This window comes from Balaenoptera borealis (assembly GCF_965194805.1).
Source record: "Balaenoptera borealis genome assembly, chromosome: 20".
NCBI lineage: Eukaryota > Metazoa > Chordata > Mammalia > Artiodactyla > Balaenopteridae > Balaenoptera > Balaenoptera borealis.
In genome coordinates this window covers 32,712,703-32,725,484 of record NC_138879.1, presented here as the reverse complement: position 1 = coordinate 32,725,484, position 12,782 = coordinate 32,712,703, and the positions used below count along the sequence as shown (strand labels likewise).

General features: G+C 44.4%; 1 protein-coding gene across 3 annotated transcripts in view; it reads right to left on the bottom strand.

Moving 5' to 3' along the window:
- HLF (HLF transcription factor, PAR bZIP family member) overlaps nucleotides 1-12,782 on the bottom strand; it is a 55,211-nt gene that overhangs the window by 39,000 nt on the left and 3,429 nt on the right. For all 3 annotated transcript variants that reach the window (XM_082371919.1, XM_082371920.1, XM_082371921.1), the window contains exon 2: nucleotides 12,088-12,423. In XM_082371919.1, coding sequence (XP_082228045.1) covers nucleotides 12,088-12,423 — 336 coding nt within the window. The remainder of the gene's footprint in view (nucleotides 1-12,087; nucleotides 12,424-12,782) is intronic.

Sequence of the window (12,782 nt, the reverse complement as noted above, 5' to 3'; positions counted from 1 at the left end):
TGTACCTTTAAAAGGTTTATCCTGCCACACCCATATGTACACACTGTACTATATTAAGACCTGTGCCAAGAACTCCACATCTCTGATCTGGTTGCAAAGCAAAGTTATATCAGGTTAATCCCAATTCTTAAATTAACTGACTTCTAGCTTTCCCTTTTGTGTAAAAAACTATTTTCACACTTTTCTTCCGAATAATTTACTTCTGTTTTCTCAGTTTCCTCATGTTTCCATTGTACCTTGACAGAAGGGTCTATTTTTCCTCTCTGGAGACACCCCCTGCCAGGTTTTCGTCTTGTAGGGAGGGTTAAGAAAATGTTTGAGAGATTTGCACCAGGGGGAGCAGAAGGCTAGGGGGTCCGTTTCCGTGGAAACCCACGGTCCCGCCTCCCCCACTCAGCAGCCCATCACCCACAGCTAGGGGCATTGCCAGTCCTCCACTCCACCACCCAAAGGTGTCACCAAAAAAGGAAAAAGAAGAAACCCCAGTCACAAATCCCATAGCACGCTGGAAAAGCTTGAGAGCACTAACAGAAACGAATTAAGTCCCATTTCCCCCTTCACCCCCTTAAGGTCTTCCAGGAACAGAGTCAGAGGACGGTAAGGGGTGTGAAGATGAAAGACACAGCCCTTGCCCACGGAGCTATTCAAGGAAGCAGGCACTTACACTGTTACGGGATCACAAACGGGTTTTTTTTGGGGGGTGGGGTATATCTTCTCACAGATGTCAGTACCTAGAATGCTCCAGCTCTGCCTCTCCATCACCCTTTCTTCCCTACAATGACTCAAGGGGCAGAGAGCATTGCTACAGCAATCATCGCTGGCCATCACTACTACAGCACAAGATTCGTTCCCACTTAAGTGTCCATAAGATGACGATGGAGGTAGGAAAAGAGAAAAATAGTAATCGTAGAATAAAAATGGGGCTTCCCTGGTGCGCAGTGGTTAAGAATCCGCCTGCCCATGCAGGGGACACGGCTTCGAGCCCTGGTCCAGGAAGATCCCACATGCCGCAGAGCAACTAAGCCCATGCGCCACAACTACTGAGCCCACGCTCTAGAGCCCGCGAGCCACAACTACTGAGCCCACGTGCCACAACTGCTGAGGCCTGTGCACCTAGAGCCCATGCTCCACAACAGGAGAAGCCACCGCAATAGGAAGCCCATGCACCGCAAGGAAGAGTAGCCCCTGCTCGCCACAACTAGAGAAAGCCCGTGGGCAGCAACGAGGACCCAACACAGACAAAGATAAATAAATAAATAAATGGAGAAATATTTAAAAAAAAAAAAAAAGAATACAAATGAAAGTGGTGAAAGCTTTCATTCAGATCGGCCGCTGTTCTAAGTGCTTCCCATAGAGCATCTCGTTTACTTGTCCAGGAATCAGCTGGAGCAGATACTGCCACCTCCACTTACAGAGGAGAAAACAAAGGCAGAAGAGTTAGAGAGCGGGTCAGTCTGGCTCTGAGAGCCAAGATCTAAGCCAAGGCTGGAATTTTAGCCACATTATGCTGCCCGTCGGTGAGGGGAAGGGAAGAATGAGAGGAGGCTGCCCTAGGAGATGATTATTTCATTAGTTAAATTCGAGAGAAAACCACCATCCTTGCGGATTGGTCTATGACATCCCCTCTGACAGTACATAAATGAACAAAAACGCTCTTTCGTTTCCATATATTTCCTTATATGAAAATCTAAGTTTAAAAATATGAAAATTTAGTGGGTGGAGACAAGTGGGGGAGAAGGGCAGACAGAGAAAAACCACAACAATTTGGTGGGAACACTAATCCGAATTACTGAAACATCTAACTGACAGAAATTCTTTTGCTCCTCGCTAATATACGCTGTGATTAAGAACATCAATGTATATACATGCAGCTAATGTCTTTAAAGCCTACTTTGTACTCAAATAAGTGCCTCCTAAAATTATATTTGCATAATTAATGTGTTTGGCAATATCTCTATAAAGAAGACAAAGATACCAATTTCAGTTTAATCAGTGTAAGACCAAATGATCACAAAATATGAGTCAATGCAATGTTATTGCCAGGTAAGCTTGAGGGTAAAAAGAGAAATAAGTAGGCTATAAGTAAACTCAAATTGCTTCTTTATACCTAATTTTTGTAATACTGAGACTTCCTGTCTTTTGCCTTTAAACATCTAAGGAATCCAATAACTAAATATCACTCAATGCCCTGTTATATTTGGGGCAATTTCATTTACAATGCTAAAAAATATTTTTGACATGAATGAATATAAATATTATTTTAAAAATCATCCATGTGTTACTGGCCATTTGAAATAAACATACTTTAGATTCTATGAGAAAAAAAGGCATCCAACTCCCCTGGGAAAGTGTATTAATAAAAGGAAATCAACTGTAATGAAATGAATTCTGTGAAATTCCTATTGTCAGTTCTACAAATTTTCCTTTTCTAGCCTCAGAAACTCCATCAAGGCTTTATTTCTACCTTTACATTTTATATTATTTACTCTTTCCTCTATAAATCTTTCAGTGGCATTTGGTCTCTAAAAGCAGTATTATTCCAACTGGATATGACATCTCCATCCTATTTTTAAAGTTTTCTCTAGTAAAAGCCTCCATAATCTCCTTCAGTGATACTAAGCCCACAACACAATGAATCCATTCTAAGGTGAACTAAGTCTTCTGATCAATCCTTTGGGCAGATGGAGTTTGACTCTTTGCCACTCTCCCTAGAAGAACTCTTCCTACCTTGGGGTACTGAGATCTCTATTGTGGGCAATCTGATTACTGCCTATCTAGATGATCTTGTTCATCTGGTTTACAGCCTTGATTCCCATTGGTCAGGGCCTGGTGGCATCCTTCCCCAAACAAACCTTCATTTTACCCATTCAATTCAATTCAAGAGGCATTTATTGTGCATGAATGGACAGCCTCACTTAACTCTTTCCATTAAGTGCAAAAACACTTACAGAGCAGCAGTGAGGCTTTCCTTCTCTGCTCCACTATCCATGCTTGGGTTCCACAGCAAGGACATCAAAGCAGACTGTTACCCAGAGCTAATTACAAAAGAAAGCACTGCTCTTTCCCACTCAAGGAGTTTCTGCCAAAGCACTTGCTTCTGCTGAACCATTTATGCAATCTCACTTTCTAAGAGAACATTTTGTCACAGATGATTTAATGTTGTAGCTCCCTGGAGCACCCTTCTGCAGCATGCACTCACTGTTTTTAGGAATCTAGGGTCTCCCAGGCAAGATTTGAGAGGGAAAGGGGTTTAATTAGCCACAAGCCATCTCTCGTTACAAGACCCTAAATTCCAAAGCATTCTTCCAAAAATCATTCATGAAAAAAAAAAAATCCTAGATTAAACTTCTAAAAACAAAACTTTTAGGAGATCTGTGTGACAGTGGAACTGTATAATTTTTCAGGACAGAAAATGAGACTGGATTCCCATTATGAGCTGGATGGTTAGGGACTTGAGACAGTAACAATACTTGCTAAAGTCAGAAAAGAAGGAAAACAAACATTTTAGGAATTTTCACATTAAGTCACGGAGTGTATATCCACCAGAAGCCAATTTGACAGAAACGAGTACTGAATAGGTCTTCCCCAACAGATGCCTGATTTTGCCAACACTCCTGTAATTGTCTATTGTACATAGCTGGAGGTGCAATTGCACACATTGACTGTTTTGTTTTTTTTTTCTTTTACTTAAGGGAACTGGTTTGGGTTAGGGCAACTCCTCCTTATTTCTGTCATGTTGGCTTGATCTCAGAGAACACTTCAGGGGTACCTGAGTGAGTTACTTCGTGCAGGTGCCATTCAGCAGCTCCCATCGCTCCCCCAGAGCCTGTCTGCTTCCACAAAGTCTCTTTCCTCCAGCAGCACCCCCGAACCCCAGCCACCAGATCTCTGCATGATGTGCAGCTAATTCCGGCTTCAGGGAAGAAGAGAGCCACAAATACAAGGTCAGGACTCAAAAATACAAAACTGTAATAAGGACTCCTTTGTCTCTCAGGAGTAAAATTACTAAGCTGGCCAAACACTTGCCTAAGTGTTTTCAGCCTGATATTACCGCTGCAGGTAATCCTTATAATCAAGTACTATTTGTATCACCGAAGCCTTCCTTCTTTCTCTCTCTCACATACACGTATACACACACGCAAAGAAAAACAAAAACCTACACTCATAGAAATAGGTTTAACATACTTGTTTGCAAACCCAGTAAGCTTTATAACAGAGGCATTGTAAAGTCATGAATATTAATGGATTGGGCTTATTAAAATCTATTTTTCTACTCCTATGAGATCAGGCCTGCTTTTGGACTTTTAAATTCTGAATCATTCAAATCCCTCAAACTATTTTCTTGCCAAAGAGTGTTTCCCCCAATTGCCAAAATTATGGGCTTCATAAGTGAAACTTAAACCCTGTGTTTTTGAATCACTTTCTCTAGATCATTAGAACATTGTGTTTTGAAAAGCTGTTTTATGTTCAAGGGAGAGTATTTATTTTCAAAATAACAAAAATAAGGAAGTCCCGGTTTGCCAGAGGAAACTATTGTGAAGTATCTAAAAATGTTTCAAATCCAACCTTGAACCCAAGAGGAAATGTCCACATGCCACTTCCTTGCTCAAAAACCTTCAATGGCTCCCCACTGCCTCCTGGATCAAGTTCAAGCTCAGTAGCCTGGCACGCATGAAGCTGCCATCCTGGCTGGCACCTGCCTCTCCAGACTCACACTCCTGCCTCCTTCATATGAATTTTCTGCACCAGCCAAACTGGATCCACAGCTTGTTCCCTAAACACCCGTGGGCATCCCTGCCTCCACGTTCTGCCACTCACCATCCTGGCTCCTCCACCACTCACTCGGAGGCCCAACACAAGGTCCAACTCCTGCAAGAAGCTTCGCCCCAGGCCCTCTTGCCCCAGGCACTGACTGCTTCCTGTGAAGCCTGGCAGCCCTCACCGTCTGCACTGCTCCCTTATTAATTTTCAAATGTTTTACTCACTTTCTTGCTTACTCTTTCACCCTCCTCTTTTCAATAGATATTGGAGGCTTCTATGTACACATCACTTGGCACTGAGAACATGCAAGCTTGTCCTGTCACTCATCTTTTTACCTACAAGTTCTATCTTCCCTACTAAACTGCCATCTCCTTGAGACCAGCAGCCAAGTCACACCCTTGTCTGTCTTCCCCAGGGGGCAGCACAAAGCCAAAGCTGATGCTATTGCTGGGGACCGTCTTCATGGCTCCCCACCCCGCCAGCTTCCTCTGCAGCTTTCTCATCTTCATACCACTGACTGCAGGAAAGTAACAGTATGGATCTGGGGTAAGGGTTGGCCAACTAGGGGAGGTACCGTGCTGGCCCTTCATGCACATGAGAAAGCTCACATCAACCCAACCAAGATGCTACTTTGAAGATGAGAAAATAAATGTGTGGAAAGAGAAAGATTTATCCATTAAAGGACCATTGGGGGGAAGGAGGAATTATTATTCTGGAATGCTAATGTAAAGTCTTACTTGTAAGCAGGAGGATGAACTAGACTCCTCTCCTCTCCCAGCACCCTAACATGCCTTTATGGTTCCTTTACCCCTGAGGTCACTGTATTTCCTTCAAGCATAATTACTGCCTACTAGTAAAAATTCACAATAGTAACAACAATTGATTGACTGATTTACTAGCCATATATGTCATGGAGAAATCCTCTACTCAAGAACTTCTTTGAACTGCATTGTGCTTGTTTGATTTTTTTAAATCTCATGAACAAGGAGGACTGAATAAAGGTTACAGTTAGCTACTCAAGGCTACTTAAAACTCAGAGGCGAAGAGAGGGGAGAGCAACACTCGGCAGAGAAGCAGAGGAGGAATTCCAACTCCAGAGGCCTTAACTGGCTAGGAAGGGAAAAGTATGGAGACTGCCTAGGAGACCAGTGTGAGGTCCTCCTATGAGAAATGAGATCAGATGGGAATGAGAAAGCCACTCGGAGCAGCTGTTATTGGGCGTTGCTGTGTGCCCGTTACTGTGCCAAGTATTCTCCATATGAACTTCAACAATCCTAGGAGGCAGGTCCAGGGATTACTCCGAAGTTCCAGGTGGGAAATCTGAAGCTCAGATCATTTGAAGGACCTGCCTGAGATCGTGAGCAGGCATGGCAGGGATGGGATTTACACAAGGTGTGTTTGTTTATCGGATCGTATGCCCTAAAACACTGCTATACTGCCTGGATGGATCTGTGTCTTTTCAAACACAGGTCATTCTGATGGACATTTGAATGGTGAGCCAGCAGGCATCTAGGTCTGCAGCACATTTCAGTTTATTCCAAAACAATGGTTTAGTGGTTTCAGGTTAAGACATTTGCTGCAGGGACACCAAATATTATAATAAAGGAAGACATTAGATGGGACCAATACTCTCAATCATTCCCTTACAGAATCAAATACAGGCCCTGTACCTCCCCGTCCCTCTCTCATATATTCTTTTCCAATGTTTTTTTCAATCTCATTACTTCCCCTACTACCTTCCCTCTTTCCTCCATTTCCACTGCTGAGACATAAAAAATGATTCCTGGGTAAAAGTGATTAGTGCCGGTTGGAAAGGAGGTTTCTGAGAAACCTAATAAGTCACCGCTGTCTCTCACCCTCTGGCTCTCTACACCAGGAAGTTATCACAGCTCCTTTCTTCGCACCAACACCCCAACCCCCTTCCTTCTCCTCTATCGAGCTCTGTCTCGATGTTGCTATTTTTCTAGTCTGGTAGACACAGCGCTGAACTGCAAAGACTCTGGCAAGCCCCCTGGCAGGCGCTGGCCTGCAGGAATCCCGCCTCCTGTAGCAGCGCAGAGAACACAGCGCCTCTGGGCAGACAGGCAGGAGAGAGGGCCGCATTTGGGGTCTGGCTAGAATGTGGGGCAGAGCAGGTTTCCCTGGCATGGGAACGGCCCTCCAGAGCTCAGCTCTCTCATGCCAGGGTCAGCATTACAATTCCTCGCTGGCACTCGCTGTAGTTCGCCTGGGAAGGGAAGCGAGAGTGGGGGCGGGAGGGTGGCAGGCAGCCAGCGCGCCACCCGGAGCTGGGTGAGCTCCACAGGGCACAGCCACGTGCCTGGAGCACACGGTCATGCAGGCAGGCAGCCAGGGTGCCCGGGGCTCGCACGAGACCTGGGGGCTGGGCACCCAGTGAGCGGCTGCTTCCACACTGGAGGAACAGGAGTTGCTAACCCAGAAGCGCAGCTGCCGGGGTAACATCAGGGAAGTGGCTCGTCCAACCCAGAACAAAGCAGAAAAGTCAGGCAGGCTATATGGAATAGGGCCTGGGCATGCTGGGGGGAAAAAAAAAAAAAAAACACATGTCCTATTTTTGCAGAGGGAAGGGCACTGGATGAAACAAATCCCTAAATGGAGAACGGGTTTGGGAATAAGCCATTCCTTTCCCTGCTTGCAAGCCACGACATCATTCTAGCTCCAGGCTCTGAGTACGCATGTGCCACACACCCTGCTAAAACCCCACAAAAGGGGGACTATTTACAGTGTCCATTCTACTGATGAGAAAACCAAGGCTTAAAGAGGTCAAGGAATCGACCTCTGGTTACAAATCCAGGATGTGAACCCAAGTCCCCGGGCCCAGAGCTGATACTCTTAAGCACCCAGTCACCCTTGCTGTCCATACCTGTCTGGGAATACCTTTTGCCAGAAGGCTAGGATCCACTGTCCTGGGAATGTTTCACACGACAAAGCCAAGAGAACACGGCAGGCCTGTCCTCTATAAGGTGTGGTGGAGAAGACAAACCCTTACAAGAAACAGAAAAAAGTCTGCCTGCTTCCAGAACAAAGCTGTATCTCTCCCCTCGTGATCTCCTTGATCCTGGTGAATGAAAAGCACTTCCAAGATATACTTGGGGCGCAGTGCACCTCAACTCAATCAGGGCGCTCCCAATCTGCAGATTTATCAACATGCTGGAAGGGACAATATATGAACTGCATGCCCTGAAGGGGAGGGAGAAACTGAAGCTTCATCTCATGATGCTGGAAAAACCAAAAGAAGCCTGTTGCCTAAGCAGGACTCTCATAATCCCAGAACCACCAGCACAGAACTCCCCTCCATCATTGTTCAGATCCCAGAGCCAGCATCTTCCTTCCATGTGAAAAGCTCATTACAAGGCAAGGTCAGCAATTCCAGGACACGGATTCCATCCTGCAAAGGTACCATGGGGTCTCCCCTACCTCCTCACTCTCCTTGGGCCACCCATTCATGCCCTCCTCTTCCCACTCACCACCACATGTAAGGGTTTTCACTTCACTCCATAACCAGCCTTCATCACAACCTAGGCTCTGTGCTTAGAACTGGAAAGAGAGGCTTCGTAATTCTCAGCTGAATATGGGTCTAAAGTGGTAGGACACCCCCAAGCTATTCAAAGAAAAACCACCAGAGGAAACAATTTCAAATCTGGCTTTACAAGCATGCGATTTAAAAATAACTCTGCCTTTGTCTGCTATAGATGACTTCCCTAAAGGGACTGCTGTCCTTAAAGCAATCGCTCAATTCTCAGGGCAAACTGATTCTTATTTTTCCAGTATGTAGCACATAGCTCCAGGAAAGCACTCCCGGGTACCACCTCTGATAGCATCTGACATGCAAACATCAAAGTGGTCAAGATGATTTCCTGCCATCTCTGCTGGCCTGGGAAAGTCCAGGAAGCTGCATCTCAGGTGACTGAGAAGCCCGTGCAGGTGGCTATAGCATCCAGGAACCACTACTCTTCCTTCATTAAGATGTCACCCCAGAAAGCTTAGCAATAACCCCACAGCCACAGGAGGTTTCAATGGATCCCTGGGTCATTTCTTCAAGGAAAATTGTATTCAGATATTTAATTCATTCTTTGATCAGATAGCTAGACAGAGGAATAAGGATGAGTACATAAAACAGGAAAGGGGTTGGAGGGCAGTCAGGGTAAACAGTAAGAGAATTCACAAGAGCGCTCACCTTGTCATTCCAAGACACGCTTGGGGTAAACCTAGAAATGCATAATTTGTCACCTCACGGCTTCATTTCCTTTCAACCACACAGGCAGCACTAATGGCACAATGTTACTGAGTGTAACTCAAAAGATGCATGCTGAGCAGAGAGCAGAAAACAAATGTTTAATAAAATTGCTTTGCAATTATCTCCTGATTAGTCTGATGTCTCAGTTTTACCAACTAAAAGTGTGTAAGTATACTCTTATTAACATTATATTTCTTCTTGGCAACTTAAGGTCTCCTGACCTTCTCAAAAGTTTTGCCATAAAGCATTACAGGAGGTAAAAAGCATCCATGTGTGTGACAGGACCCCGAATTAAGCCCAGATTTTGTCATTCAAATCGAAAGTCAAGATCAGTAGTTCTCAACGGGGGTGATTTTGCCCTCAGGGGACATTTGGCAGTAACTGGAGACATTTTTACTTGTCACAGGTTGTGGGAGGGGGTGGTTTTACTGCCTTCTGGAGGATAGAGGCCAGGGATGCCCTTAAACATCCTACAATGCACAGAACAGTCCTAACAACAGAGACTTACCTGAAACGTCAACAGTGCCAAAGCGGAGAAATCTTGCTCTAGACTGAAATTCTACAATTCCCAGAATGTTCACAGTTACATCTGTGCTCTTCCCTTCTGAGGACTTATTTTCCTCAAGATTAACTTGGTATTTCTATTCTGGTCACCACTGTGATTACAGAGAATAATCAATAACTTCCTCCTTTTTTCAGGTTTGCTTGTGATATACCACCCAACAATTCCACATTCCCTGGAATTTTAATTTGCATTATCACCTTTATAATGATCACCACTGTAAGAAAAGCAGTGTTATTTTACCTGCATTTGGTATTTTAAGAAGAGCTCTAACATCTTTTCCTTTTTTGTCAGGACTATCACTGAGTTTAAATGAATTCAAGAGTATTATTTTGAAGTGTGTTTCCATTATGAAAAAAGACGTTTAAATGAAGAGCTTATATCTAGATGCCAGTGCCCCCTTGGATCCTAGTGCCTTTTAATTCCATAACCTAACAAAACGATAGCCACTGAAACTCAGCAGTCCTTTGTTATGGATTGCAAACCTGATTCGGGCATCAGAAGTTTCTGAAAGTCATTAATTAATACTGACTCTGTGAGCCCTGACAAATGACTTTTAAGGAAGCTTCAAACTCCAAAACCCCAATCCTTGATTTTTCAGTAGAAACCTAAGGGTGGGGTCCCAATATCTGCATTTCTCTTGGGAAAAAATACAGAGTTTCTAACATGGCACATATCCTGTACGTGACAGAAAACTGAGAAATACTTGTCAACTGATTATAAGTGTTAGGCTTAGAATACCCCAAGCCAAAATCTACTGCTCAAAATCTCCTGACATTTCTCTCCAGAATAAAGGGTTATATACTGTACCTAATTACTTTATGAAGGTATTTCAGAAGACAGAAATTGGAATAAATGATGAAAGTTGACACAGAATAATGATCGTAACTGCTCTCATTAAAAAATAACTAGTGCTAGTCATTTGACCCTTTATACATACTGTCTGTAATTTTCACAATAGTCCAATCAAATAGAAATTATACCCTCCTACACAAAGGGAAACTGAGGCCCAGAAAGACTGCATCACTTTGTAAGGTCACACGGCTACGAAGTGGTCAGTCTCATTCTGCAGAGAAGATGACTGAGGCATAACTGCGCCTTCTCACTGGGGCTCTGTCCCCTTCCTCCTGGTTGTTTTCTCACTCTGAATGGTTATTTATTTTGTTGTCTGTTCCTGGGAAAACAGCCTGTATGTCCTAAGTAACAGGGGCTCAGGGTCACATAAAGGAGTGTTTCCCTAAGCTCCTGTGGCCTTCTGAGGTGGTCAGAGGCTAAGACTTAAAGCCATTCCAGCCAGTAGCCTTGAAGTTATAATTCAAAGTGGGTTTTGGAGAAGGGGCAGCACAGAGAGATTTGATGGGAGAGCTTCAACTCCAACACTAACATTTCAAGGCAGGGGCGTTCTCTTCCTCCTCCGCACCGTTTCCTTTCATTTTAATCTCGCTCTGTGTGTCACAGAAATTCTACACGAGTTGAGGACATAGACTTCAGGAATGATCTCTAGCACAAGTCTCCCATTGTCCTGCTTTCTGTCCTCCCCGCAGCTAAGGCCCTCGGCTCAGCGACCTTCCTGACAATTTATCTGGCTGCATCTTTGTTCCTGGTTACCTGCGCTCGTGAAATGGCCTTTCTTCCTGTTCATTTTGTACGACAGGGTGCTAAAGGCACGAAGACAGAGCTTCCTCAACTTGTGTTTATATCTGAGCATTTGGCGGTGGGTTTTGAAGTACTGGTCATTTCAGGTAACGTTTTTGTGTAATATTTCAACACCATTTAAAGCCAGCCTTGTGGCCTTGTGGGTTTTGATAAAAGTGGATTACGTGTGGTGAACAGATGAAAATGAAAAAAAAAATAAGAACAATTTGGTTTATAGGAATAGGGAAAAGAGAGAGAAGGGATCTGATGCTGAAGAAGGCTAAGCCACGCTTAATATGAGAGCTGCTTTTAGATTTAGTTTCTCAATCGACGACAACACAAGATGAAATGGATGGAAAAGCTATCTGTCCCCCACCCCTGACTCACATTTTTTTCCTTTGGGCCAGAGAACAATGCATATAGGTAAACCACAGCCTTATAGACAGTCTACCCAAATCATTCAGCAAGGTCCTATTTTCTGTGTATTTGGGGAATGAGGAAAAGAGACAGAAGATGAGATGGATGCCTAAATTATCCAAATCATTAACTGTAGGTTGATATTTCTTAAACTGCAGTCTTTGGATCAGCTGCATTAGAATCTCCCAGGGAGCCGGTTAAAAATGCATATTCCTGGGCCTCATCCAGACCTGAAAAATCAGAATTTCCGGGGGTAGGTTCCATAGAATCTGCCTTCAGCTGACTCTCCAGATGATATGCTCATTGAAGTGGGACAACCACTACAATGAAATACAAGACTCCACTTTTCAAGTGTGCTAAAGCACCCCTGATCATGAAGACGTTTATATCACCCCCACCCTCTCCCTCCTTCCCCCTCCTCCCCACCTGAAGGGAGAACCTTCTGAGAGTTTACCTGGTCTGATGGGGCTCTGCATACAGTTTGGGGATGGGATGCCAGGGTGAATGGGTGCAGAGGTCCGACTGCTGAGGTCCATGACGGAGGGGGCAGCTGAGGAAGCCGGCTGCAGCCCGGGAGGGTGAGGGCTGTGGTCATGCTGAGACGGGCTGGGGGGAATGCCATTTTCCGACAAAAACTCCTCCAGGTCCATGTATTCCAACTGGAAAGTATCTCCGTCATAGGGAAGGGTTTTGTCCCATAAGGTGGGTCCCAAGAATGCTGACTGGGGGACCGTCGGGCTATTACTCTCATCATCCAGCTTCTTTTCCTTGTCTTTATCTTTACTAAATGCTGCAAAAAGGGGGGGGAGGAAATTGGAGTTTAAAAAAGAAACTGAATAAGTCTTGCTTTTTTAATCACTCCTCCTGGCTTCTGCTACAAAACTACTTCCCACAAATGCCGGGGTTCTCCTCTAGCTGCTGGTTCTTGTGGATCTAGAGTTAAAAGTTCAGGCAGGACATGGATCTCTGCCTGTTTTTCAACATCTTCCTATTTACTTTGGAGAGAAAGCACTAGTCCTCGGGACAGGGCTAGAGACTGATCTGGGATATAAACAAGACAGCACAGGATTCAGTGCATTATTTGAGGAGACAATAATTTAAATCTACAGTGGTAAAATAACACCTGCAATTACATACAACTGCTGTGAT